Raw genomic sequence first — 24,757 nt, 5'->3', positions numbered from 1 at the left:
AGTTTCTGGAACGTCACTACCGTATTGACAGTGTCTCATCACTGTCTAAAGGCAGGCGGCTATTCTCTGTACTCTGCTGTCCGACAGAGTGGACACATGGACCTGGAGTCCAAGCACACTCCTAGATAGGAGGCTGTCTGAGAAGGTGTGAGCGGGCTCTTCGCATGATTCACCATAAGACCCAACCGTTAAAGGTGGCCAGTGACAAGTTCCGTGTGGGCGTCTGCCTGTGCTGGAGCCTGGGCACAAATGAGCCAGTCGTCCAGATGATTGAGTACTCGTGATGCCTCTGAGTCTCAATGGGGCTAGGATAGCTTCCATGCACTTTGAAAAGGCATGGGGGAGCTAGAGAGAGGCCAGATGGCAAGACCCGGAACTCGTACGCTGTTCCCTGAAAGACGAAGCGCAGGTACTTCCTGTGCGCTGGTTTTAGGGGGATGTGGAAATAGGCGCCTTTGAGGTCCACTGTCTGATTGACTGCAACAGCTGTTGCATTGTCAACATTTTCAACCTCCTTCGGTTCAGCTACAGGTTGAGCTGTCAGAGGTCGAGGATCGATCTGAGGTCACCATCCTGCTTGGGCACTTGGAAGTACCTGGAGTAGAACCCTTCCTCCAACTGGAGGGGTTCTGTCATGCGAATAGACCTTTTTTGCAGAGCTACTACCTCCTGAGACACCACCGCTGCGTCCTGTGGGTCATGACTGATGTTACAGTTACGGCCCGGAAGGGAGGGGGACCGTGCTTGAACTGCAGAGAGTAGCTGGTCTGAACGGTAGTAAGCACCTAGATGTCCGTGTTGCACTGACGCCAATACTCCAGATGGCTCCCTGTAAAGAGGCCCTGGGCCTGGGGCGGCGGAACCTATTGTAGCCTCCTCGGCGAACAGTCATGGGCCGGGTTTGAACACCACCTCTGGCTGCAGGCGCAGCCGGCTGTGCCGGTCGGAGGCTGCTGGGGCCTACGCCACCAGCTCCTTTGTGGATCTCTGTGCGCAGTGAGAGCAGCAGCATCTCATCCACTGCGGGACCAAAGGTAGGCCTTGGTGTAATAGGGCCATCCAACATCAGTGCTTTGTCCCAGTCAGGGACACGTGCCTGGAAAAGCCAAAGCATCATGCGTGTGGCTACCAGCGCAGCCAGGTTTCTACCCGCAGCCCACCTGTTCAGTTTAGACAGACAGAGCAGGTTCTTATTAACCAGGCGCAGCTCATCCAGTTGTGGTGGCGAGGGCCTGTGACTGTCAGAGAGGGACCTCAGCAAATAGTACTGGTAGGCTACCAAAATACTATTAAAGTTGCCCAGCCATGCTGTGAACACACTGGCTGAATAGGCATGCTTGAGGATCACCTCCGAGACCCGGCACTGTTTGTTGGGACAGATAATGTCCTTGGACAGGAGCGCTAAATTAAATGCCTGTACCAGCGTGGCAATTGAAGCCTCTACTAGTGGAAATTGGGCCAAGCCCAGCTTCTCCGCATCGTATACCCTATATAGGGTGTCCATAGACCTGGAAACAGCAGGAGCAGTAGCCGGGTGACCCCAGGATGACTGGATCTCAAAAAGAAAGTCTGGGTGCACTGGGGGGACACGGGAGAGGTTGGAGGTTCGTCATCAAAGATGGACTGCCTTGTCTCACCTTGTGTAGGCCAGGGCACTTGCAAGACTGCAGTGGCCCTCTTGACCAGTGGTAGAAGCTCTGTCGACAGGGGGGCGCTTAACTGCAGGGGATGTGCTGTCTGACTCCACGTCCTTAGACGGGAACACCAGCTCCTGTTCACCCACCTCCTCAGAGGCGACGATGGACAGCATGTCATCCTGCTGCCAATCTGAGCTTGTAGCCCCCTGGGACCCCAAGGGGACAGGCAGCGCCAAACGTTCATGCAGTAACTCTGTGAGCACCGTTCCTTGGTAGGAAACTGCTGCCCAGAGCTTCTCCATCTGCTCTGAGTCCGCCGATTGCTTGGAACAGCGACTCTTCTTCCACTTCCTCGGAAGAGAAGAAGAGGCAGAGGAGGATGAGGAAGGCTGTGAGGGTGGCTTCCTGCATCAGCTATTTCCCAGGTGCGTCGTCGGCTGGCCCTTGGCACAGTGTAAGACTTGATAATTTATGTAAGTTTGTTACAAAATACTGTATTCTTCTCAGGCTAGTAGTCTGCAGCAACTGAAGAAGAGATGCATAGCCCTGCTCAGATGTCTTCTAATTTATGCAGGCTTGTGGTTGGATTATTGGTGGGGGAGAGAGCTTTTCTCCAGCGCTCTCCTGATTAATTGTGGCAGCTGGCTAATTGATTTGCATCGTAGTATTCAAAGGTCAGTTTTCACACTGTAGCCAGATAATTAGTTTGTCCCTTTAGTAATTCGTTTTTGGGCCTCATTAGTATTTCTGTCTGTTTTGCCCTTTACTGCTGATTTTCATCTTCTGCCTTTCATTTGCCCTGCCTTCATGACCCCCCTGACCTGATATCTGAGACTTGTACTAGACAAAAGTAGTCTCTTTTGACAGTTACCATAGAGATTGAAGATAGACAGATTTTAGGTTAACCAACAAAAAGTCAAGGGCAATAGACCCTTCCTTTTAATGTGCTAGCATATTTTTAAAAGAAAAAAGAAAATTGAAATGTAGATTTAATGTTATTTTATAAAAATTTAAAATTAATAGAATACCAAGTATTTGTTTTAAGTGTACATTGGTACCATGCATTTGTATTGTGGTGGTTCAGGGCAGTACCCCATGGAACTTTGCCACTGATTTTAATTTCAGTTAGTTTCTGTCTTTGTCTACAGAAGAAACCCTGGTCAGCTGGGAGTGGTTCATGGACTTGCATGATTGTGGAGGGCCCTTGGTGGACTGGTCCCTGTGTTCAAGCTTGTTCTATGAGTTGTGTTTGGGCTTGTCACCGAGTTAGCACATACAGGTTTTCAGTACTGAACGCCATTGGTGGCTGGGCCATGACATCAGAAATGAAGGGGTGGAGACCAGAGGATTTTAATTGTGCAGCAAAGCGGGAGGTAAGCAGAACAGAATTGAGCAGAGAGGTAAAAAGACTGCATTGGGTCTTCAGCTCTGTTATGCAGCCTGCTTGGAAGATAATGTAGGGCTCTTAGGTTGAGTGCCGGTACCTGTGAATCTTACTTGGTTATGACCATTTACCATAAACCAGAAGAAAGGTTAGGTAGGGATGCTCTTTCAAAATCTTAAATAAAACCAGTGATTCTTTAAGCCTTTTAAATTTGACAGTGCTCACCCTTTCTGCATCCATGAAAAATGATAGGCATTAATAAAATGTTTCCCAAAAATATCCTATCGACAGGGTTGTAAGTAGCACTGCAGTATAAGCAGAACTACAGTGGTAACAAAAATGTGGACATCCCCAGGAAAAAACATAAAGCAATTTACCTTGCCTACAATGTCATTCTCACAACATGAATTCTGTGCATTCTGATTGAGCAGTTTCATGAAACATCTCTTGTATAACGTGCACCCTTGTAGAATGCTTACCCCATGTAAAACATGTTCCTCTGGTGTGCTAAAAGCAGTGGGGTAAAGCAAAGAAAAATACTTCGTATGATCAACTTACCTCAAGGTAATAATCTGCTCAGGGTCCCGCCCCCCCCCCCCCCCTGCCGCCGCCGCCGCCGCCTTGGCTAAATCCTTGTTCATCATAACTTTAGTGATTTAAGGATAAGACCTTGTTTCTTAAATCAAATGTACTGCACTGTGGTATTATGCCCTTTTAGTCTGGATTAATGTATACATAGCTAAACCTAAACTGCCTAAAAATGATTAGTGCCCATAAGTTAATTGTTCTTCATAAATCTCAGACCCATTATAACATGTTTTAATAAAAAATATTTTATGAACTAAGAATATTACATTTTAAAATGCAAAAGTAATCTTTATTTACAATGTGGAGCAGAAACTTTCACCACAAAGCAAAGTACAGTATTAGCAATTTGCATCCTGTGGTTAACTTCCATCAGTGGATTTACATTTTTTTGTTGTCTTGTCTAACTCTGACTCTAACCTCAAGTCAAAAAGAAAACAAAGTGCCTATTTTCCTATTTTATTTTGTAACTGATGCAAACTCTCACCCTCATCCTATCCTGTCAGCTTTAGTATTTTGGCATTTCATAGTAACATATTTAGTTTATAATTTACTAATACTAATTAGCACTTTTATTGAAGTATGTCATTGTTTTGAAAAATACATTTGATATATGTCTGCTTAAGGGTACCATAGAATTGTCATTTTGAAGGTAATCATTGGAGGAGGGTAGTGAATAGTGACCAAAATTAAATATTAAAGTATAAAACAACAATCAATTGCCACCTAAACTGTCCTTAATGCCTGGTAATGTCATTGTTGTTTTTTGCTGTTAATGCTGATCAGATTTTGAGCTTTATGGCCCAGCCAGGTAGTAAGAGTAAAGTCGCTGACATTTTTTTTTTAATGAAAGCAAGCAATTAAAAAAAACTTAAGGAGTCACACAAAAAGGGAAGTACTAGAGCTGTGTAAGAAGAGGAGGAAGACACTTTCCCAGGATACACAGAGGCCAATGCTGTCAGGCATCATGCACAAGAGCCAACATCATTATGGATTACAGAAAAACAGGTTTAACCTCAATCTAAACCTCTAGCTCTACAGGTCAAAATACAGTATTGGTTACAGTTTTTTTTAAAGCTTGTTAACTTAAAGCTTGGTTTAAAATAGTACACAGAGGGGCTCTTTGTTGACATCGAGGAGGAGAGCGTCCACTCCGTAGGATTACTACTACAGAACCGTTCAACTGCAAAACAGTGCAGGTGAAGGCTCGGCCCAACCAGGACCGTCACAACGACCTGGAGTCGCTGGGAGCCCGGGTCTTCTTTACAATATGTGAACACTTTTGAGTAAGCACACTTTGAGGTGCAAAGAACCAGTGTATCATTTTAGCTAAAATGTTAAGTAAAAGTTAGTTAAGTTTTACTGTAATGATTCACATGAAGAATTGCAAGTCAGAGATGGGACAGTTTGTCTGCATTAATAAACCAGCAATCCGGTCAGGCCGTGAATAAAAGACATTATTATACATCAGATGGTTAGAAAACATTTAATTTCACCACATGTTTATGACTATGGAATCGCTACTGAACAAAATATAGTAAGTTTAATGCAACTCTTAACAGAAACACTGCTGAATATGACATTAATGGCACAGTGGATTAACTGAAAGGACCATTGTATTGGCCTTTTCCTTAGTTATTGGAAAAATGCATTTTATTTTATATATAGTAAACGATTAATACAGTATGAGTCAGCATAGTCTCAGACTACTTCACAAACTCATCATGAAATTTAGCACAATCAGTAGTCTTTGTCCACAAGAAGCCTGGATTGATTAATTGCAGAGACTTGATTACCCTTTTTACACAGATGGTCCTATCAGGTTGAGGTTTGACTCATACTGGCAGTGAGAAACACTGCTGTGCCTGTCCATGGAAATATCCTGTAGACAAAGGGCTTTGGCTCCCAGTGTCCTTCATCTCTCCTTTTTTCATAAGCACTGCAATTTATCACTAAATAAATAGTATTAGACTTGTTGGCTGTTTAATCAAATTTAACAGAATATGAAATTAGCTAGTTGTAAGTAATTTTTCCAATGGTGGACAGCTAATTTGATAAAATGCAGGTTCAAATGTATTTGTTAATAGAAATCTTGGTTATGTGACTTCTGAAAAGAAGGAAGAAAACAAAAGAAGCAAACTCATAGAGAACTTGCAAAAAGGTTAGTTTTAAATACAGCTGAAATATATACAGCACAGGGGCTTGTCTCTCTGGCAACCCCTTTCGATATCAGTAATGCTCTCCATTTGGGGTTATCTGTATTTCACTCATCACACTTTGAAAGTTCATAACATATATATATATGCTATTTTCATAAGGTCAACTTATAGAGGAAGCTAAAGAAATGAAAACCTTTTTGATTAAATAATGTAGTCATCTTGTCAGTCAAATAATCTTTGCTATAAAAAAAATAACAATTCAACTTCCAGTCAGTGTGCAGGTTCAAAGATTCATATATTTCTGATGTACTCTTATTTGTTTGTTGTTTTACATGATTATTTTACTTATGATACAGGTAGACTACAGCTTCCCAATGCATCTGGTTTCCCCAAAATGCATCATACCATAGATTTGCAATTCCAATCACCAAATCATTTGACCGACAAGGCCCCCATACAGAATCATTAACACATATTTCCACCCAGAACTAAATATCTACATCTTCATGATTGTCTGTCCAAAGGATTTGACTTCCACACACAGACAATATATGCTGTTTTTACTGGGGGTTTCCCTTGGTAGAGCACCTGGCACAGGTTCCATTTCTACAGCAGTACAGACAATGTGTTCCATAAACTGTAGAGTGTAGGACTTTGGAATGCAATTGACCATGCAAATCAATGAAGCAACAGATAATGTGTCCAGTAACATCATGCAAGCAGTCTTGAGTCCGCTGATCTACGAGCATTGAGAGGAACCCAAATGGAGTGTAAAACCAGTCATCTTTGAGTACTACCAAAATCTTTTGTCCCCTCCTTGTTCTATTTGTTTGGGAAATACAGTTTCAAATTGGATTGGAGTTTTTGTAGGCACCAGTTTTCTTGTTAAGTGCTGTACATCGTTCTTGGTCGCTTTGTAGTTTATGGCTCTTGGTAAATCATTGGATGGCAACACATGATGTTCCATGGCTGGGAGATTGCATGAAGTATATTGTATGTTTCTTTGCAAACCACAAAGCAAAAAGACACATTTACTGAATTCTTAAAAGGGTTCTGTTATCTAATATCCAGAGCCAGCAGAGGACACTGGCTGTGGAGGACTGCACAGCACTTGCTAGTATTCCTCATAGGTATTGAGATCTGTGAAGTAGGTGTTTGTGTAAGTCTTCCCGTTGAGATGGGGGTTGAAGTATTTATTTCTCTCCTCCAGGATGAGATTATTTTTATTGAAGGCCTAGAAATGAAGAAAACAAGATCTTAATATGTACAGTGTATTTAAAAAATAATACATACAGAGCTTGTAAAGAACATTTTACATGAAATATTCTTGTCACAGTAAATAATGAATTAATAATACATTTTAAACAATTTAAAAAAATGCCTTTTTTGCAATTTGGAAATGAACAGCTCCCTACCTCAAGTGTTTCCTTGGTGGAGCTAGCAGTGCGGAGAAAAGCAGCATATTAATAAGAGACAACTTATCTGAGCCTACTGTAAACAAAATAACTAACATTAATCCATAAAGATAATGTGTGTGCATCACTGCAAGGACTATTTGAAAATGTCATGCTAATCATTTTCTTTTTCTAAATGAACATTTATTTTAGTTTTTGTACTATATATAATTTTGGCTTATATGTATTTTAAAATATATGTGCTTAGCTCTGTGCATCTGGGCATAGCCACGTGCATCTGTGAGGGAGGGAACATTTGAACTGTGACTTTCAGGTTGGGGGAAAAAAAATTCTATAAAGTTTACAACAGCTGACTGGTTTTATAACGGCTTGTTAAAACAAGGAAATTATACTTTTGACATCTTCTGAGTTGTGAACATGTGCTTTCACAGTACACGTCACGTGCAGCCTGCAAAGCTGTATAATTGGTAGGCCTATAATCCCTTTTGTCTCTACATGTCTTCCGTTACTAAGGCAACATGCGTAATTGGTTGAATTGGGAATCAGCATTCATACTATATAGAAATGTATATTTATGGATACGAACTAGGTAGGGAAAGTAATTACTGTGCTTAGTAATTCCTTCTGTATAAATATAGAAATGAAGTGTGAACCATTAAACAAAGAGAATACACGTCTAAAAAGAAGGCTACTAGACAAACTCGTGGTTTCGTTAATGAGTTCATGGGGCAGTTCATTTGGAAGTCTTCTTTGTATATATATATATTGCAGAACATACTTTGACTTTTTTCCATTATAAAAAGAAGAGAGATTTCTTTTTCAGCTCTGTGAAGTTAATTTGAAAGACCCAAGAAGCAAGCATAGACCCCGGGCTCTGTGTGCTTTTAGATCATTTATTACTTCATGTTTCATGATTGAATGTGTTGTCTTAGTCATCCTCGTGGGCTAAATTCTGAAAGCCATTTAATCCAAATCGTCATTAGCATGATTTTTTTCAGACAGTAGAAACACACCCAACAAAGTTACCGACCCAGAAATAAACCACAGACATTTAATTTAGGAGCTTGTGATTAGTCTAAAAGTGTTGCAAATTATGACAAAAAATGTGCTAATGATGACTTGGAGTAAATAGCTTTGAGAATTTGGCCCATATGTTTTGTAGCAGGATGAAGAGGGATATATTTGTTACTTTGTAACGTCTGAGCAATAATGCACCATCTTGAAAAGCTTCTATCAGCTTCTTTCGCTGTTCTTGGACTATCTTACCTGACTTTAAGTGTTCAAGTTGCCTTCCAATGGAATATCAATGAGGACATACATTATGGTGGGTTTTCACCAACACAACATTTCTAATGTCCTGCACTACTGTGACTGCTACAACATTAACTTACCTTAATGGCTTCCACAGAATCAAACTTGTCCAATTTGTTGATATGGTTCGTGATGCTGGTGTTGAGGGGAGCTGCTGATATTGGGTGAATGACAGTAGCATCATGGGATTGCCGCTGGTACCGCTGGCAATAGGTGTAGATGAGCAAAGTGATCAGACAACCCAGTAAAGAACTGCTTAAACCCACAGCAATCATATGGAACAGGTTGAACTCTGCAAATAGAAAAAATAAGCCTTATGTTTAACTTTAAATGCGGTGAACAGAAAGGGTTCGTTGAAACAACACAACAGTATAACTGTTTTACAAATATCAAAATATGAACGAAACACATGCCAACGGCATCTAAAAGATACACCTTGTACTGAAAACATACTTTATCAAATTAGTATTGATATACAGGACAAACCACGTTAACTGTATTGCATTTTCTGAACAGAAAAGCTGTATTGATTTTATAATGTGTGTGCCCATGAAAAAACAAACTATTTACTGTATCGTCTGATTACAGTGGGAAAGTTGAGAAGATAAGTAATGATTTTTTTTGTCATTACAACAGTATTTTACACCAGATATAAGGATACAAAAAATACAGGGTAAAAATGGGTTCCAGCTCAGAAGAAGCTTTATCTAAATACATTAAACAAACATAAAATACCTCCACATCGTCTCTCTTCCGTGCTTGATCGTGCTATAGAGATTTCTAAAAAATAAAATAAAAATAAAAATAAATAATAATAATCAATAATCTTCTTTTTGAGATAAATTATATCACTGATGGTAATGCATTTAAGCCCAAATGCAGGTTTAATGACACAGGTTAGCATAAAAGTCAAATGCATATTGATGAATCTTGTACCTGTGGTCCATAATGATTTTGAAGCCCTATTATAAAGGGCTCAAGTATGAATGTCCTATGCCATACTAGAAACTGACTTTCCAAAAGATAATTGTTCACAGCTATATTATCTAGGAGCTTGACAACCACACATTACAATATAACCCCTAAAAACAGAATAAATAGGGTGTACAGCACTAAATAATCACATCCACATATCATTTAAGATATTTGGTTCCCAATTCTTGTTTTGTTTCTGTTTTTTCATCATGTCCTTGTGTGGCAGGAATGGTGAGTGTTGACGTCAGGCCAGTTGCATGAACCAAAAACACACAAGCACTGCAGTGACAAAAAGACACTGCGGTGCCGTGTATTCAAATAACAAAATTAAATAAAAGGTTTAAGCACAAAAACATTTCCTAAAAGAGCGAAATAAAAAAGATAAATAAAGCAAATCTCGAACACAAAACTAAACAATACCGGTCAGGCTGGGCAGTAGCCTTCACTGGTCCTGTATTTAATTTCATTTGACTTTGCTTCTCTCGCACTTTCCTCGCTCTCGTTCCTCCTCTGAACACCCCCCCGGAACTGATAGTGCTGCAGGTTTATATGCAGGTGACCATCTATCGATTTAGCAACACATGAATCACTTAATTTGGGAGATGGCTACCTTCTGCACAAGGTTTTTTAATTATTCCTGGCAGAGGACGAGTACTCACTCTCGCCTCTGCCAGAACACATTTTAAATAAACAAAACATACGGCGCTTCGCCGTCATACATTTTAAATAAATACAAACTAAACAATAACACGGCTTTAAATACAATAACCAAACACAGCTCCGCTGCTATATTTATACAGAAATACAAAAACAAACAAATACAAAACAATAACCTGCACAGGGGCGGAGGGGGAGACCCCGTTCTAACAATAAACAAACAAATAAAACATACAGGGCTCCTCGCCCTGTTACACCTTGATACGTATTTTTTTTTTAAGTTTGAGCTCACAAGGTTCATTTTGCTGACAATTGCGTGGTGAAGTACTAGTTCAGTTAATTGCAGTTTCTAATGAGATGCATTGTGTGTGATGTTTGTTTGAAGGTTTTGTTTGTTTGTTTCTTGAAGGTGTGACTAATATAACATTATTCACACCCTGTTACCTTAGGCTCACATTGATGATGCCAAAATGCCTCGTGTGGAACTAACTAAAAGCATTTTGAAATGGTCTTTAGTGAAGAAAATACTGCTATGAACCATTTTTTTAAATGAAATATCAAGCATGTAATGAAAAACAGGAACAAAACAAGAATTAGAAACCAAATAACATGAATGAGAGGTGGATGAGAGAATGATTTTATATATCGTACACCTTTGTAGCAGGGCGGTAGAAAGCCCTGCTGTTTAAATGTATTATTTGTTTATTTTTAGAACAGGGTTTCCCCTTCCGCCCCTATGTTATTTTGTATTTTTGTTTTATGATTTATGTTTGTAAATATGACGGCGTAGCCGTGTGTTTTGTTATTTAAAAACATGTTCTTGCAGAGGCGAGATTAGTGCTAGTCTTCTGCCAGCAGTAATTAATAAACTTGTGCAGATTGTGGCCAAGGCTAGTAATATAAACGATAAATAAACCTGTAGCTCTCGTCACTCCGGGTGGTGTTCAGAGGAGGAACAAGAGAAAAGTAAAATTATATACAGGAACAGTAACAGCAATTGCCCAGCCTGACCTGTATTGTTTTGTTTTGTGTTCGTGACTGTTTTGTTGAACCTTTTTTTTTTTTGCTCTGTGAGCGTAGTTTATTTTTGTTAAAATATTTATTTTATTTTTGTATTATTTAAATAAATGGCGCACCCTGCGTCTAACTGCAGTACTACCTGGTGTCAGTTTTTCCTTCCTGCTTCTGGCCTGACGTCACCACACGACCACCCTGCCACAACCCTATTCAGTCTACCTTTTAAAGTTGTGAATGTTAGCTGATAAGTAGCTGGATGGTCACAGTCAACCTTATTGATGTATTTGGGACTGACCAGATATAAAGTTGGACTCAAAAATGCACGTTTTGGTCTCAGTCCTGTTTCCGTAACATTGGTTTCCAGTAGGGAAGAGAATGCCACAATGACGAACTCGAACCTGCAGCCCGGAGGAATCACACTCAGACCATTCAGACCAGCCCGACCAGCTCTCTGGAAAAGAAGACAAGGTACACAAAACACTGCATAGATAGCACTGCTTAATACACCATAGTGAATGTATAGTAATGCATGTAAAGCCCAAAGAGGTCAAGCAAATACAAGCACGTAACTATTGGAAAAGCTGGGAAAAATACAAAATGACTGGGTTTTTGAATTTCCTCAACTTTGAGATCCAATTGCCTCTCAATCCTCCCACCTAGTGAATGTAGGTTTGGAGTAATGTTTGACCTAGGGTCAGTGTACCTGGGCAAGGCAGTGTGTTGCACAGGGCTTCTTCAGTGTGCAGTCCCAGACAGATGTCCCCTCCGTATGCAGGTGGTGGATTAGTGCAGGTGCGAGTGCGCAAGTAGTGCCCGCCTCCACAGGTCACAGAACACATAGACCAGGATGACCAGCAGGACCAACTACCGTCAACTGCAAAGGAAGAAGGAGGTGAGATGAAACAGAATTGCCACATGCTCTTTTCACTAAAAAACAGAAACTTAAAACCCACAGCAAAACACACTGCGACAGCTTTCAACTAAGATAAAAATGTGTTTTTGTTTACAAGGATTGTGTTTCTTTTTTTTTATACGTCGTTATTACACGTCTGTGGGTACTTTCATCTTTCCTGTAAAGTTGCTAAGAACAGGGGGTGGGGGCAGAGGGAGAAGGGGCGAAGGATGTTCATCTGTTTTTAACATGTGGCTGCTCGTAGTCCCACTGCCTTTAAAGCCGACACACTGGCCCCTGACTGTTGTGAATTAATGAAGGAAAACAAATCATTACAACTTTTCTTTTAAAACTTGTATGTACTTGTATGACTAATGCGCTAGCGACTTAAGTTCTACAATAACATTTTAATGCCTTGCAGCTAAATCCATTATCAGCAACCCATTTCTATTCTACTGCAAGGTTGAGTAATACGATTTAAAAAAAAAAGTCAAATGATACAAACAAATGGTATATATTGTATGTGCAACATAAGTGCGTAACAATTGTGGTAAACAATATTAACAACTGGACTCTCAAACAGGTAGACAAGCAAACTCTTTCTAACAAGTTCTAATAGAATTCTTTTTAATATATGTGTATGCTTGTACAATGTGGTGTGTGTTTTCTTAGTTTCGGTATTTTTAATGTGGCTAAACTCATTTTACTCAGGTGCACTGCAACACTGAGCACACTGTTTCAAATACTTCCAGAAACCAGCTTTACTAGAACTCATATTTGAAAGTGATTGTCGCTAACATAACTCCATAAAACAAACCTGTTTTACACTTCTATTAGCTCCATAGGTCTTAAATGAGCAGTTTTGAAAGAAATGTGTTCTAGTAAACAGGTATTTTCATTTTAAAACACACCATCAGGTACTACTTTAGGTCAAAGAAAGTTTGATTTTTAAGATTAATACTATTGTGCTTAATGCACATGGACATTAGGCAAGAGCATGAGTGCTTAGAGCAGTCAACCATCTTATCTTATTTGTAAAAAAAACGGTTACTTGTTGGTAACGATACCACACAAATTGAAATGGAAAAGAGTCCATTCTGATTGGCGGGCTGATATTACATCACACTTAGACTGCTTAATAAAGGCAGGGTCGGTTTGTGACTCTCAAGCATCAGGGAAACAACAACAACAACAGCTTGTTCAGTCTTTGCAGATAAACCAGGAGCACACTGCAGGGAAGAGCCCCACACACCAGAGCCAAGGCGATTTCCCCCGTTCCCTTCCAGGCCAGTCCAAGCCTGTACAGAAGCTCTATGCATAGAAGCATGCTGTCAATAAAACTGAATTGTGCATGTTGAAAATTGGGAAGGGGCTCTGAGAGTATTTTACAATGCAACTGCTGCTAATATAATTAATATAAAAATTAATCTGCAGGAAGAAGTTAGCATTGTGGCTATCATCTCATCTGCCACCTTCCTACACCATGTTAGGTTTATTATGTTAGTGGTGACAAATACAGTGCCTTTTATTGAAAATATTTTTTTTGTTCAACTGTGGTACTAGGCTGTGAGCTATCATGTTTTCATATTGACAGCTACTATAATAGATATAGGTGATATACAGTCTCGCCTTGGTTTTCCAAGAGTATTTACCATTTATGCAAACATTTTGTCATCACACATTAAAACAAACAAGTAAATATCACTGATTCATCACCTTCTCTAAGATCTAATCCCTATACTAGTGTTGTATACTAGGAAATGTATTTGTTTGTCAAGTTTAATCACAGCTAGAATCATGCCCAATACTACACTCTCAAAATTCACTGTCGAGGTGTTGTGTGATTTGGGAGATCGACTAAAATTGATTATTTATGATTCACTTTGAAAATCAAGAAATCAAAATAATTTTATATCAAAAAGAAAGGCAAGATAAATAATCACAGATAAAGTATGGATGGTTTTAATTTAGTACAGTTTTATCACGATAGGTTATATAATAAATCGCACTGTTGGATTGGTTATTGATTGGTCCTCACTAATTGTGTAGACAATGGCAAAACAGACAACGCTTTGTTTTGTGTTAGTAACACATTTCCAAGAGGTTTTATTCTAGTTTATTTAATACCTAGCAACGTGAAATATGTTAAAGGGAACCACTCTGAAAATCGGAATGGTTTCCTTACCTGGGCAAGGCGTGATGTTACACTCTTGGTACTCCTGGGAGGGGCTGAGACACGGCATCCCCCCATATTTGGGCTCTGGGTTGTTGCAGGTGCGTTTGCGGCTGCGGATCCCTTTGTTGCAGTCCCGACTGCACTGGGACCACGAAGTCCAGGAGGACCAGCCGCCATTCACAGTGTGTGCCGAAAACCTGCCAGAGCGCAGGAGCTCTCCTGGGAACACAAATATCGCAGAGACAATTCATAAATGTAGCTAACAAAATGATTCCAAAAACCTGTTTCGCACTTCCATTGCTTCATAGGTCTCACATGTGCAGTTCTGAAAGAAAGATATGTTCTTGCAAACATGTATTTACATTTAAAAACATGACATCTGGTACCATGTTAGATTAAAGGAAATTCGCAGTTTCTTTGACTTATTCTTGGGACACATACTTTCACTTTCTGGTTCATTTCACCTCAGGAGTGTCCTGTGTCTAAGCACATTACTGGCTGAAAGCATGGGGACAATTTCACCCTCCACTAAGTAGGTGTATTACTATATTCCCAAGCACTAAGTGTAGTACTATATTCTGTACCATGCTCACTATAACATGTGTGTCTTTTAAAACTGGTCATTCAAGACCTCTATAATGAATGCAAGTGCACAACAGCTAAGATATATGGATTTATGTTGTAAGATACAATCATTATATATGTATTTTTAAAGACTGAACCGGTGACCCACACGAAACATCTTGCTCAAAGCCAGTCCTTAAATACACAGTAATTGCACTAAGTGCATTCAACAACAATCCGAAAAAAAGCAAAATAAAGCACAACAACAAAACAAAATAGAAATTGACAGATGTAGCCTTGGACTTGGAGTGGTAGTGACAGGATATAAAATAAAAAGCTCAACTATACATACCTGATCTCTTGCTTCTAATAACTTATTTTCTAAACTATGTAAATAGTACATTGGACTGTGCCTGATACAATGATTTATACCACACATGTAGCTTTAGTTATTCATAACTTTTATAGCCAGAATTGTTTTCTACAAAAATAGGGCCTGAAAGAAACCACTAGCTAGCTGTCTGACGCAGTTTAAACCATAAAGCACAAAACTGCACAAGTCATTCCCATTTATCTTATCCATAAACCCATGAGAAATAGTAACATGTACTTTTTTTATTTTGATTAGGATGAGTCCCCCAAATATGAAAAGGAACTGGTAGAAACCACTGAAGATCAGTTTAAGACAACTGAAGCAGTTACTCATACTGGTACTGGATGCAAATGGAAACAAACATCTCTCAAGAATTCAGCTGGGCGCCTCACCGTGGAGATATGAACATCACCTTGAATAGCAGGACTGTTTTTGAAAAGTGCCACACTAACACCAGAGAGGAAATATGGATTTTAACAGCTTCACAACAAGCAGTGGCGCACTAGACTCATTTGCCTCAAACGTGGCCCTAAGACATTGAGCCCTCCTATGGATCAGAGGTTACAGTCAGTATACAATTCAATACCTTTCTTCTCTAAAGATGATTATTTATGTATTTATTTCAGAGTGCCAATTTATAATACCCTTTCCCCAATTTAGAATGTCCAATTACGCTGCATCACCACAGCAACTCCCCACAACAGCTCATGAGAAGTGAAGGACAGTGAGTGTCCTCCAACACATGACCTCCGCCCCCTTTCTAAATGACCGACTTCTTTTTAACCCTAGGAATGAAGTGTCAGGCCAAACAGTCCAGAGTACTCTGTTCCTGTTACTTAGCGCCCTCCCAGGTCGGGAGGGAGATTTACCACCAAGAATCACTGTCTTTCTGTCACAGCCGCACAGAGCAGCTCAGTGAAAGAACCTACTTAACGGCATGCTCAGTTCCGCTCCTTCTGAGCAGATTTCATCAGTGATCTGAGTGAGGGGAAATATTAGCGCTCTGAGCTGCTCATTTTCTTAAGGGACCCTTATTCTCACCTTCAACACCTGTGCGAGGTTCCCTGCTGACAATTACGTTGTGATACGCTAGTTGTGTTAATTACTGATGTGAATGAAATGCATTGACTGCCAAATTGTCAGTCTCTTACCTTATCTTACATTGAGAAAGCAAAAAGTACTTGTAGGAAACTAAAAGTGGAGAATATCTTGTAATGGCTTTTGAGAAATAATTGCTATGAATGACTATCAAAGACGTAATGATAAATGGAAACAAAATAAGAATTGTTAACAAAAAAACATAAGAAAATTTACGAACGAGGAGTCCATTCAGCCCATCTAAGCTCATCTGGTTCCCTAGTAGCTGATTGATCTTTGTCAAGTCGGGTCGTAAAAGATCCAAGTGATTCTCCCTCAGCAACATGACTAGGTAGCCCATTCCATACCCTCAGCACTCCTTCCCTCTGTCCTAACTCTATCTCCACTTAATTTTCAGCTGTGCACTCTGGTCCTGGTTTTTGTATTGCATGAAGTATTGCTTCGGGTTAACTATTTCAATTCCTTTTTAAGACCTCAATCATGTCCCCCCTAATTCTTCCTTGTTCTTGGCTTTCTAGGTCTTTCAGCCTATCTTTGCAGCTCAACCCTTTAAACCCTGGGATTAGTCTGGTTGCTTGTTTGTACTCACTTCAGGGCCACAATGTCCCCTTGGTGCTATGGTGAATAGAATTGGACACAGTATTCTAAGTACGGTCTCAGCAGTGTAGTACACAACCTCATCATTACCTCCTTGGATTTGTACTCTACACTTTTGGCAACATTCAGAAGCATTCTGTTTGCCTTTTTGTTTCCCCACACTACCTGGTTGCTGACAGCGATGACTCTATTACAACACTAAGGTCTTTCTCTTGGTGAGCCTGTTCCAGTTGGATACCACCCATGTGTTATTTGTATCCTACCTTTTTGTGACCGGCTTGAAACACTACATTTGTTGATGTTAAATTATATTTGCCATTATATTGTACTATTGTACTGTATTTGAGTTTTCTTGATTGGGAATTTCATATAGTAATAATTTGTTTTAGAAACAATCCCAGGTCTTTTGGAGGTCCACTGTACTTATAGTAGATTTATTATACCAAACCTTAAACTCACAAAGCTTTTAAAATCATCAAATCTAGGTCAATCCATTTTATGAAATAAAGTATTCTTTTAATTTAAAAAGACACAGAAATCATCTCTGAAAAGACTAATCTAACCTTTTTATTGGCAACATGCATAAATGGTATGTGGGTGAGAATTAGTTAATTTTGTACCCCCCATTTATTCTACCTTTATAGCATCATCCTTAAGGGTGATTTTGGAGCTTATTAGATTTAGCTGTATTGTGCAGTGATTCTCACCTTAAAGCATTAGGCACTGAAGCCTGTGTAAGGCCATAGGCATCCCCACTTTAATTTCCCCAATCAATCCTGGGTGAAGTCTTTTCAGAAACAATTTTAGCTCAGATAATTTGTGAGCATGTAAAAGAATGAACTAAGGCCAAATAGAAAAGCATGGAGAAACCACACAATAGCGTATTAAACATGTAGAATATTAAATACAGTATTAGGAAAATGCTAAAATATACAGGATGAAGTATCCTTTTAACTGCTTTATATGGACACCATTTGTCTCAAGGTAGGGTTCGAATATCCTTGAAGCGATTTTTCAAATTGGTTTGGAATGTTAGTAAAGTTATTCTCTACAGCAACATTGTATCAGCTAGGGTTGCAATATTTTTAAAACCCTAAATGTCAAAATTAAATTCTTTTTACATTTTCTGGGCCTGACTCACAGAATTGCACTTGATTGGGTTTTGAGATCAATACCTGTGTCCTGCAAAAGTTCAAGAGGCAATTTGAGATTTCACTACATGTAACAGTTCAATATGACCCTGATACCCCAAGAGAAATATGTAATATGATCTTTTTTTTTAGGCTATTTATAATGCAGTATTATATTGTGCTGGACCACTTACCACAGGAGCGAGCATGTGAATGAATTGTGAATGAACAGGCACTGCAGCAATACTGGCCAGCACATTCCTCAAAATGAAGTGTACTCTGTACCTTAAGGGCAAAACCAGGTTAAGTGATAAATCCTCTACAACAATAATTTTTTTTAGACAGCTTTGTGGGATTTTTGCTTTTATTACCATTCATTTTTCTGGTCCCACAAAAAGTGTTATAACAATTTATGTGACAAGGTTAAACACCCAATCTACTGCTTAGAGCCAAGTTAGACTTTCCCTAGTCTCCTCCATATGAAATGTGCTAAAGACTAGGATCAAGCATTCACTTTTCCTTACAATCAGCCAGCTGAGTTTTGCCTTGCTGTCTGCAGTCATACCAATTGGAGATGTAGGTTCAGAGACATCATATTTCATGACAACTTTGACTAGATTTATTCTTCTTAGAGCACCTGTCCCTGGAGTGACTGGATTAAGGATGAGTTAATTTTGACAGAGAACTGGGCAAACAAAAACATGTAATAGATGTACAAACAAAAGTATCTTTTCTGTAACAAGGATGTCTGGGCAAATTCATTTTATTAATATTAAACTGGATATAAGTGCAAAATAAACTATACTGAAATAGAAGGAAGACTTTGAAAAATACCTTGTGAATAGAGGACTCATCACTACATTGAGAAACAAAAGTTAGGACTATAGTTAGCTGGCATTATTTGAACAGGTCTCTTATGTTGGTTGGGTAAGACCACTATCTCTTGTTTCACACAAATAATTTCACCTTGTGTGCTCTTACATACAACTTATAGATACATAGGGGACAATGCTTAAAGTATTTTGATTGCTTTATCGTTTTTTTCAAATACTTCAATAAGAGAAGTGTATGTCTGGACTCACTACATAATTCAGACGGAACACTGTTAAAAATGTGTTGATCTTCATTTAATTAAAGTACTGAAATAATTCATGCCTGATCATCATACAGGCAGCCACGCATGAATTAGTTTGACAGGTCATTTTCTCAACAGGCATCAGTAAGGACTCTAATTGTAATGTAATAAAGAAATGTCAACTGCAGCACAACCTTGTCATGCAAGTAGAAAATCAAACAAATGAGGTCCAAATACATCATTTGTTCTACGAAACAGACCCAAATAATCTAACCGTAAGAAACGTTAGCCCTCAGTACTGCACAACTTTGTAATAGGGCAGCAGTGTGGAGTAGTGGTTAGGGCTCTGGACTCTTGACCGGAGGGTTGTTGGTTTAATCCCAGGTGGGGGACACCGCTGCTGTACCCTTGAGCAAGGTACGTTACCTAGATTGTTCCAGTAAAAACCCAACTGTACAAATGGGTAATTGTATGTAAAAATAATGTGTAAAAAATAATGTAATTGTATGTAAAAATAATGTGATATCTTGTAACAATTGTAAGTCGCCCTGGATAAGGGCGTCTGCTAATAAATAAATAATAATAATAATAATAATAATAATAATAATAATAATAATAATAATAATAATAATAATAATAATAGGAGGCTTGGTGGTCCAGTGGTTAGAGACCCAGTTCAATCCCAGCTCAGCCAGTGACTCACTGTGTGCGACCCTGAGCAAGCCACTTAACCTCCTTGTGCTCCGTCTGTCAGATGAGATGTAAAACCAAGGTCCTATTGTAAGTGACTGCAGCAGCAGTTGTGATGCATAGTTCACCCCTAGTCACTTGGATAAGAGCATCTGCTTATTGCCAAATTAATAATAATATATTTTGTAATTATGAAAGTTTCATAAAAGGCTTTGTTTTCTCCTGATGAAGGGACAAATGTATCCCTGAAAACTGGTGCGCATTTTGTTCCAAAAAAAGGGTTTAAAAAAGCAAGCCCGTACAAATGATTGAAAATTAGACAACTACACAAACACAACCCTAAACAATCTAAAGTGTCTGAAATTTGGCAGTCGAGTCGACACAATAATAAGTGACCATTTAATTTAAGGCAGAGCAAATTGATGGAACCCCTACCGGAAAACAGGACTGTATCACAGCTTACATGGCCATCCCCTTCTAAAGCCTTCTTTATAAAAATGATATCTTCTCTAGCAAGCTACCAAAGTAACATCGAGTTACAATACAATTCAAATGAATAAATAGGGTTTAGAAAAAAAAATAATTCTGTCACTCACGTCATGGTATTTGGTTTCCAATTCTTGTTTTCCATTATTTCCTTAACATTTTTGAGCTCAGCACGGCTCATAGTTTTATTTTTTCTACTTCGTACCATTACACAATGCCTCTAGTATGTTCACCACAGAAGCATGTTGCATGATCAATGTGAAACTAAAGGTAAGAAAGTGAGACTAATTTGATTATTAGTCTCACTTTCAATACCTGTGCAAGGTTTCCTGCTAGTTGCTGCTGTTAAATAGGATGCATTGACTGCGCATCACATAGCAATTTAGATTTCATGAACGGAAACAAAACAAGAATTGGAAAGCAAATACCATGAATGACATGTTAAATCTTCTACACACTATTTATCCTCTACCTTTAATAATTAGTAAGAAACCTAACACACATGTTCACTAGACGTCAGGTAACAGATAATGCTCACCATCAGTGGAACACCCAGTCGTGCCGTCACTTGAACAGTACCGCATCTCGATCCTCTGTCGCCCCACCTCCAGCAGGCTGGGATCTGCCAGCCGGGCCTTGCAGGTGTATCTGAAACGCTGCTCATAGTGGCCCCCGTTGTCTGAGATGTTGACAGGGGTCCAGGGTGTCCAGGGAGTTGTCTTTTTCATCTCTGGACAGGAGACAGTGTTACAGGACTGGTACTCCTATTAACAGATTAGAAATACACAGCTTAACAGTGTTATCTTCCAAAATTAAATTAGTGCTGTTTCATCTTCAATTACTTCAGTGTTTTAGTGTCAAGCTCAGCAACATCTGTACGTTTTATACTGCTTTTTGCTGGCTCATCTGAACATTTTTCTATTATGTTCTTTGCTGAACATGGCAAGTAACAAACAACTCAAGCAGAAAAGGTTATTGATCGGGGGGGGGGGGGGGGGCACACTGAGGAATCCAAAAAATGCTGCAGTAAGGCAAAAATTACTTTTCAATTTGATTTCCAATCAAAGTTCCTCACAAGTAGACAGAAATGTTTAGAGTTTAGCATTATGTCTACAGGCAACACAAGCTGTACTATATATCTGGTTATCCTAGAATGTATTTTCCTTGTAGTGGTTGCATTGCTGATATTGTATTTTATCATTTCCACACTTAGGGAATATAATATATCTACTTTTTTATTGGACATTTACAGCTATAAGCAGGGTTGGTAAAATAACACAGCTAACCTGTGGCTACAGTTGAAAAGATACTGGAAGGAGCCGATAGGAGAAAAAAAAAAAAGATAAGCAGGTATCAGAAGGTAAAATGTTTTCTACTTTGTTAAGAATGGAGCATATGTCTGGAAGGTGATACTGCAAGGTCCCAAAATCTTTTCCCAGAGCTTGAGTAACTGCCAGACCTTGAAGATCTAAGATCGAAGTCCTCTTTGTTCATCCGTCAAGTTGTCACAGAGAACAGATTTGAACGTTCAGGCAACGCTCCCTAATGCTAGAGCAACCAGTTAAAGAGCCCAAGGTTAAAAGACACGAGAGAATTTCTATTGTGTTTTCAGAAGAAAAATGAGGCTGTCAAAAGATGCTTGTTTTTACCACGTTACTTTGTAATTATCTCCTTCATTAATATTTAACAACCTGAGATATCAGGATCGCCCTGCTAAGAAACAAGCAGCTATAGTCCCAGCATTGTTCAAAATGTCGTACAAATAATCTCCACCTGCAAAATACACATTTAAATAAACGCACTGCAAGATTTTTTTTAAATGAGTTTTATCAATTTCTTTAAAATATGTATCAATGAGAAAGTTGCTAGAAATTCAGCATATTGTTATCAGTGATGTTACTTAAGTTTCCTCAGATTCTGAAGTTATGATTTAATATAAAGCTAGAGTGTATAAGGAAATATTGATTCAGTCAGGGAGCTCATGCGATAGATAAAATATTGTGGCGATGTCAAGAAGGACGCAAGGCAAGGTTTCAAGGCTAAACTTTTTATTTGTTTTAGCTTCAATTAGTGCTTAACAAAGCTGCTGTCAGCCACAGCTTATGCTTATACTAGCCATGAACATATGATTCTTCATTGATCCAGCAATGACATTTTGTTGGTCTGTTACTTCAATCCAAAAAAGAGCCCTGGGAAAGCTTAACTTTTATTTTAAGACCAGGACATTGTAGTAAGATGTGGTAATATTATTCCAAAGTGGTGACAATAATCAATAAATAAACAACCCACTAAATATGTTTGGAATAAACTTCTTGAAGTAGTCCAGTATAGTAATATAGCTGTTGTGGCTTTGGAGTACGTAAGCTATAGAAAGAATTCAACTTGATGCATGACTGCTCTCAAATTTGAGCTATTGGCATGACCATTTGGCTTTATAATTATGCTTTGTGGTTGTTAACAGGAAATGTGAAGTTGACAAACAGTGCACACTGTGATTCCTGCCTGTGCTGTTACTTTGATTTGAGCAGTTCTTAGTGTATGCCTTAACTAGTCTCTAGAAGAGTATCAGAAAAAAAAAACAGAGACAATTCATATTTGAATGAAAAAAGGGTGCTTTACCTAACTGATAGCACTTGTGTGGTCTGCTTGCTGGAGAAATGAATGCATCATTAGCATCAGAACAGCTTCAATAACACTATTTCTTGGATATCAACTTCAAATTGATAACATTGCAAAAATCCCTGAATTGTAACTGCTTCATATGCGAAACTAAATTAAATTCAATTAGGCACTCACTCCTTGCAATAGTCCCAGTCATGTGGACAATTAATTTTAATTATCAGTGCTAAATAGACATGCATTCATTTAAAACCCCATTACTATTACATTTTTAAAAAAAAATTCAGAGTTTTAGAGTCCTTTGCAGTGACCATGGGAAGCAGAAAGAAAACTGATTGAGAATAATCTATTGTGTGATCTACTGGTCCTATTTTTAATTGTGAGCAAATTGCCCATGTAATAAATGTAATATGGAGGGGGCAATTGTTCTGTGGTTTACATGTAAAGGACCGCAGTGAATCATCAAAGACCTCTACTGGGCACGTGTCTCCCAGCTGTTTCGGTCATACACACTGCCTTTGCATTCAGCCTTACCCAGATGTGCACACAGTAATGAATGGTGTGTTTTGTTGTACCCCATATGTTTTCACATTCCCCTGGACCATGCTTATTTTTCTAGGATTTTGTGAATTTTATTTCATTTTGGGGGGGCGGGGGCGGGGGCGTCATTAATCCCACTTTTTTTTGGGGATTTGGGAATGTAACACTGCTCTGCACAGCATCTGGTTGTTCTGCCCTTGTTTTTGAGTGCTGTCTAACTAACTGAGAAATGGCTAGTGTTCCATTGGTGTTGTAATAAAAGGGCACTGTTTTACATCATTTCATTCATTGTGGGATTTTTTAAATAGTAAAACAGAGACACCTAATACTGTAACTTTGAGTAACTTACTGGGGCTGTGGTGTAGTTCATGATACTAACTTTACATGTAATACAGAAGAGATAAATTCAAAACTGATTTGCAGTTTGTAGCGTTCTTATAACAGCTGCTAACCTTCCAGACATACAAAGAGTACGTCATATGAATGTAGTTTTTACATTTTACTGTTACTAGTTTATAGTATTTGTAATACAGCCACAGTTGTAAGGCAAATAAAAAGAATGAATTACAATGACATTTAAAGCTACTTACTCTTTAAAGTTTGCTATTCAGTTAATTGTAGACTTCAACAACAACAGTTTGAATATAGCATGACTATTAAACTGCATTTAAATCATCAGTAGAAGTCGGCATACACTGTTATACATAGAATATCATGTAAGACACTGTGAGTGGGTGAAAAACCAGGCTGTACTACAGTATATATTATAAAAAGAAGTTATACCAAGGTAGAGCCCTTAGGAAATTCAGAGAACTGCCATGACCCATCTGCTCTCCCTGGGGCTGCCACAGTCTCAATGGACTTGAACTTAAATGCCACAAGCAAGATTAATTATATTTATTTAAAACAACTATTATCTAACTATTTTCAAAACCAGCTACAGCAACCTGCATAATAGCATAATCCAGATCTAACATATATCTAGTCTCACTCAACCAAAGAAGATCCAGACCCCCCTAATCACAGGTTATATAATTGGTTTATTTTCTATGTAATAGCTGCTTTTCCACAGTCAATTATGAGGAACTGGTGTGGATGATATCAACATACTGTTTATACAGAAATCTCAATTTCTAGTCCAGCACTTCTCTAAGTAACTGACAGCAAATAATGGCTGTGCTGTTCTCATCAGCACCATACAATATGATACAAGGACTGCTGCAGCAGCCATTGGGGATTCAAGCCTGACTGAAAGCACAGGCATACAACAAATACAAAAAAACATTGAGAAGATTACACAGATTGCATAGTGACCTGATCTAAATAAAACAGGCACAACCCCTATCACTGGTACGACAATGCTACAGAGCGTCACCA

General features: G+C 38.9%; 1 protein-coding gene across 3 annotated transcripts in view; it reads right to left on the bottom strand.

The window, feature by feature from the left end:
* Window positions 1-5,073: 5,073 nt before the first annotated feature.
* LOC117435396 (semaphorin-5A-like) overlaps window positions 5,074-24,757 on the bottom strand; it is a 156,859-nt gene continuing 137,175 nt past the window's right edge. For 2 of the 3 annotated variants that reach the window (XM_059020486.1, XM_059020487.1), the window contains exons 16-22: window positions 20,760-20,985; window positions 14,218-14,427; window positions 11,844-12,014; window positions 11,436-11,591; window positions 9,227-9,271; window positions 8,572-8,783; window positions 5,074-6,999 (exon numbers count right to left, since the gene is read on the bottom strand). In XM_059020486.1, coding sequence (XP_058876469.1) covers window positions 6,880-6,999; window positions 8,572-8,783; window positions 9,227-9,271; window positions 11,436-11,591; window positions 11,844-12,014; window positions 14,218-14,427; window positions 20,760-20,985 — 1,140 coding nt within the window. In that variant the 3' untranslated portion in view covers window positions 5,074-6,879. Of the gene's footprint in view, window positions 7,000-7,180; window positions 7,203-8,571; window positions 8,784-9,226; window positions 9,272-11,435; window positions 11,592-11,843; window positions 12,015-14,217; window positions 14,428-20,759; window positions 20,986-24,757 lie in introns of all 3 variants that reach the window. The other variant, XM_059020488.1, reaches the window with a different exon arrangement.

This window comes from Acipenser ruthenus, chromosome 3 (genome assembly GCF_902713425.1).
Source record: "Acipenser ruthenus chromosome 3, fAciRut3.2 maternal haplotype, whole genome shotgun sequence".
NCBI classification, from domain to species: domain Eukaryota; kingdom Metazoa; phylum Chordata; class Actinopteri; order Acipenseriformes; family Acipenseridae; genus Acipenser; species Acipenser ruthenus.
The sequence above is the reverse complement of the archived record's forward strand: the minus strand, read 5'-3'. Positions and strand labels throughout refer to the sequence as shown.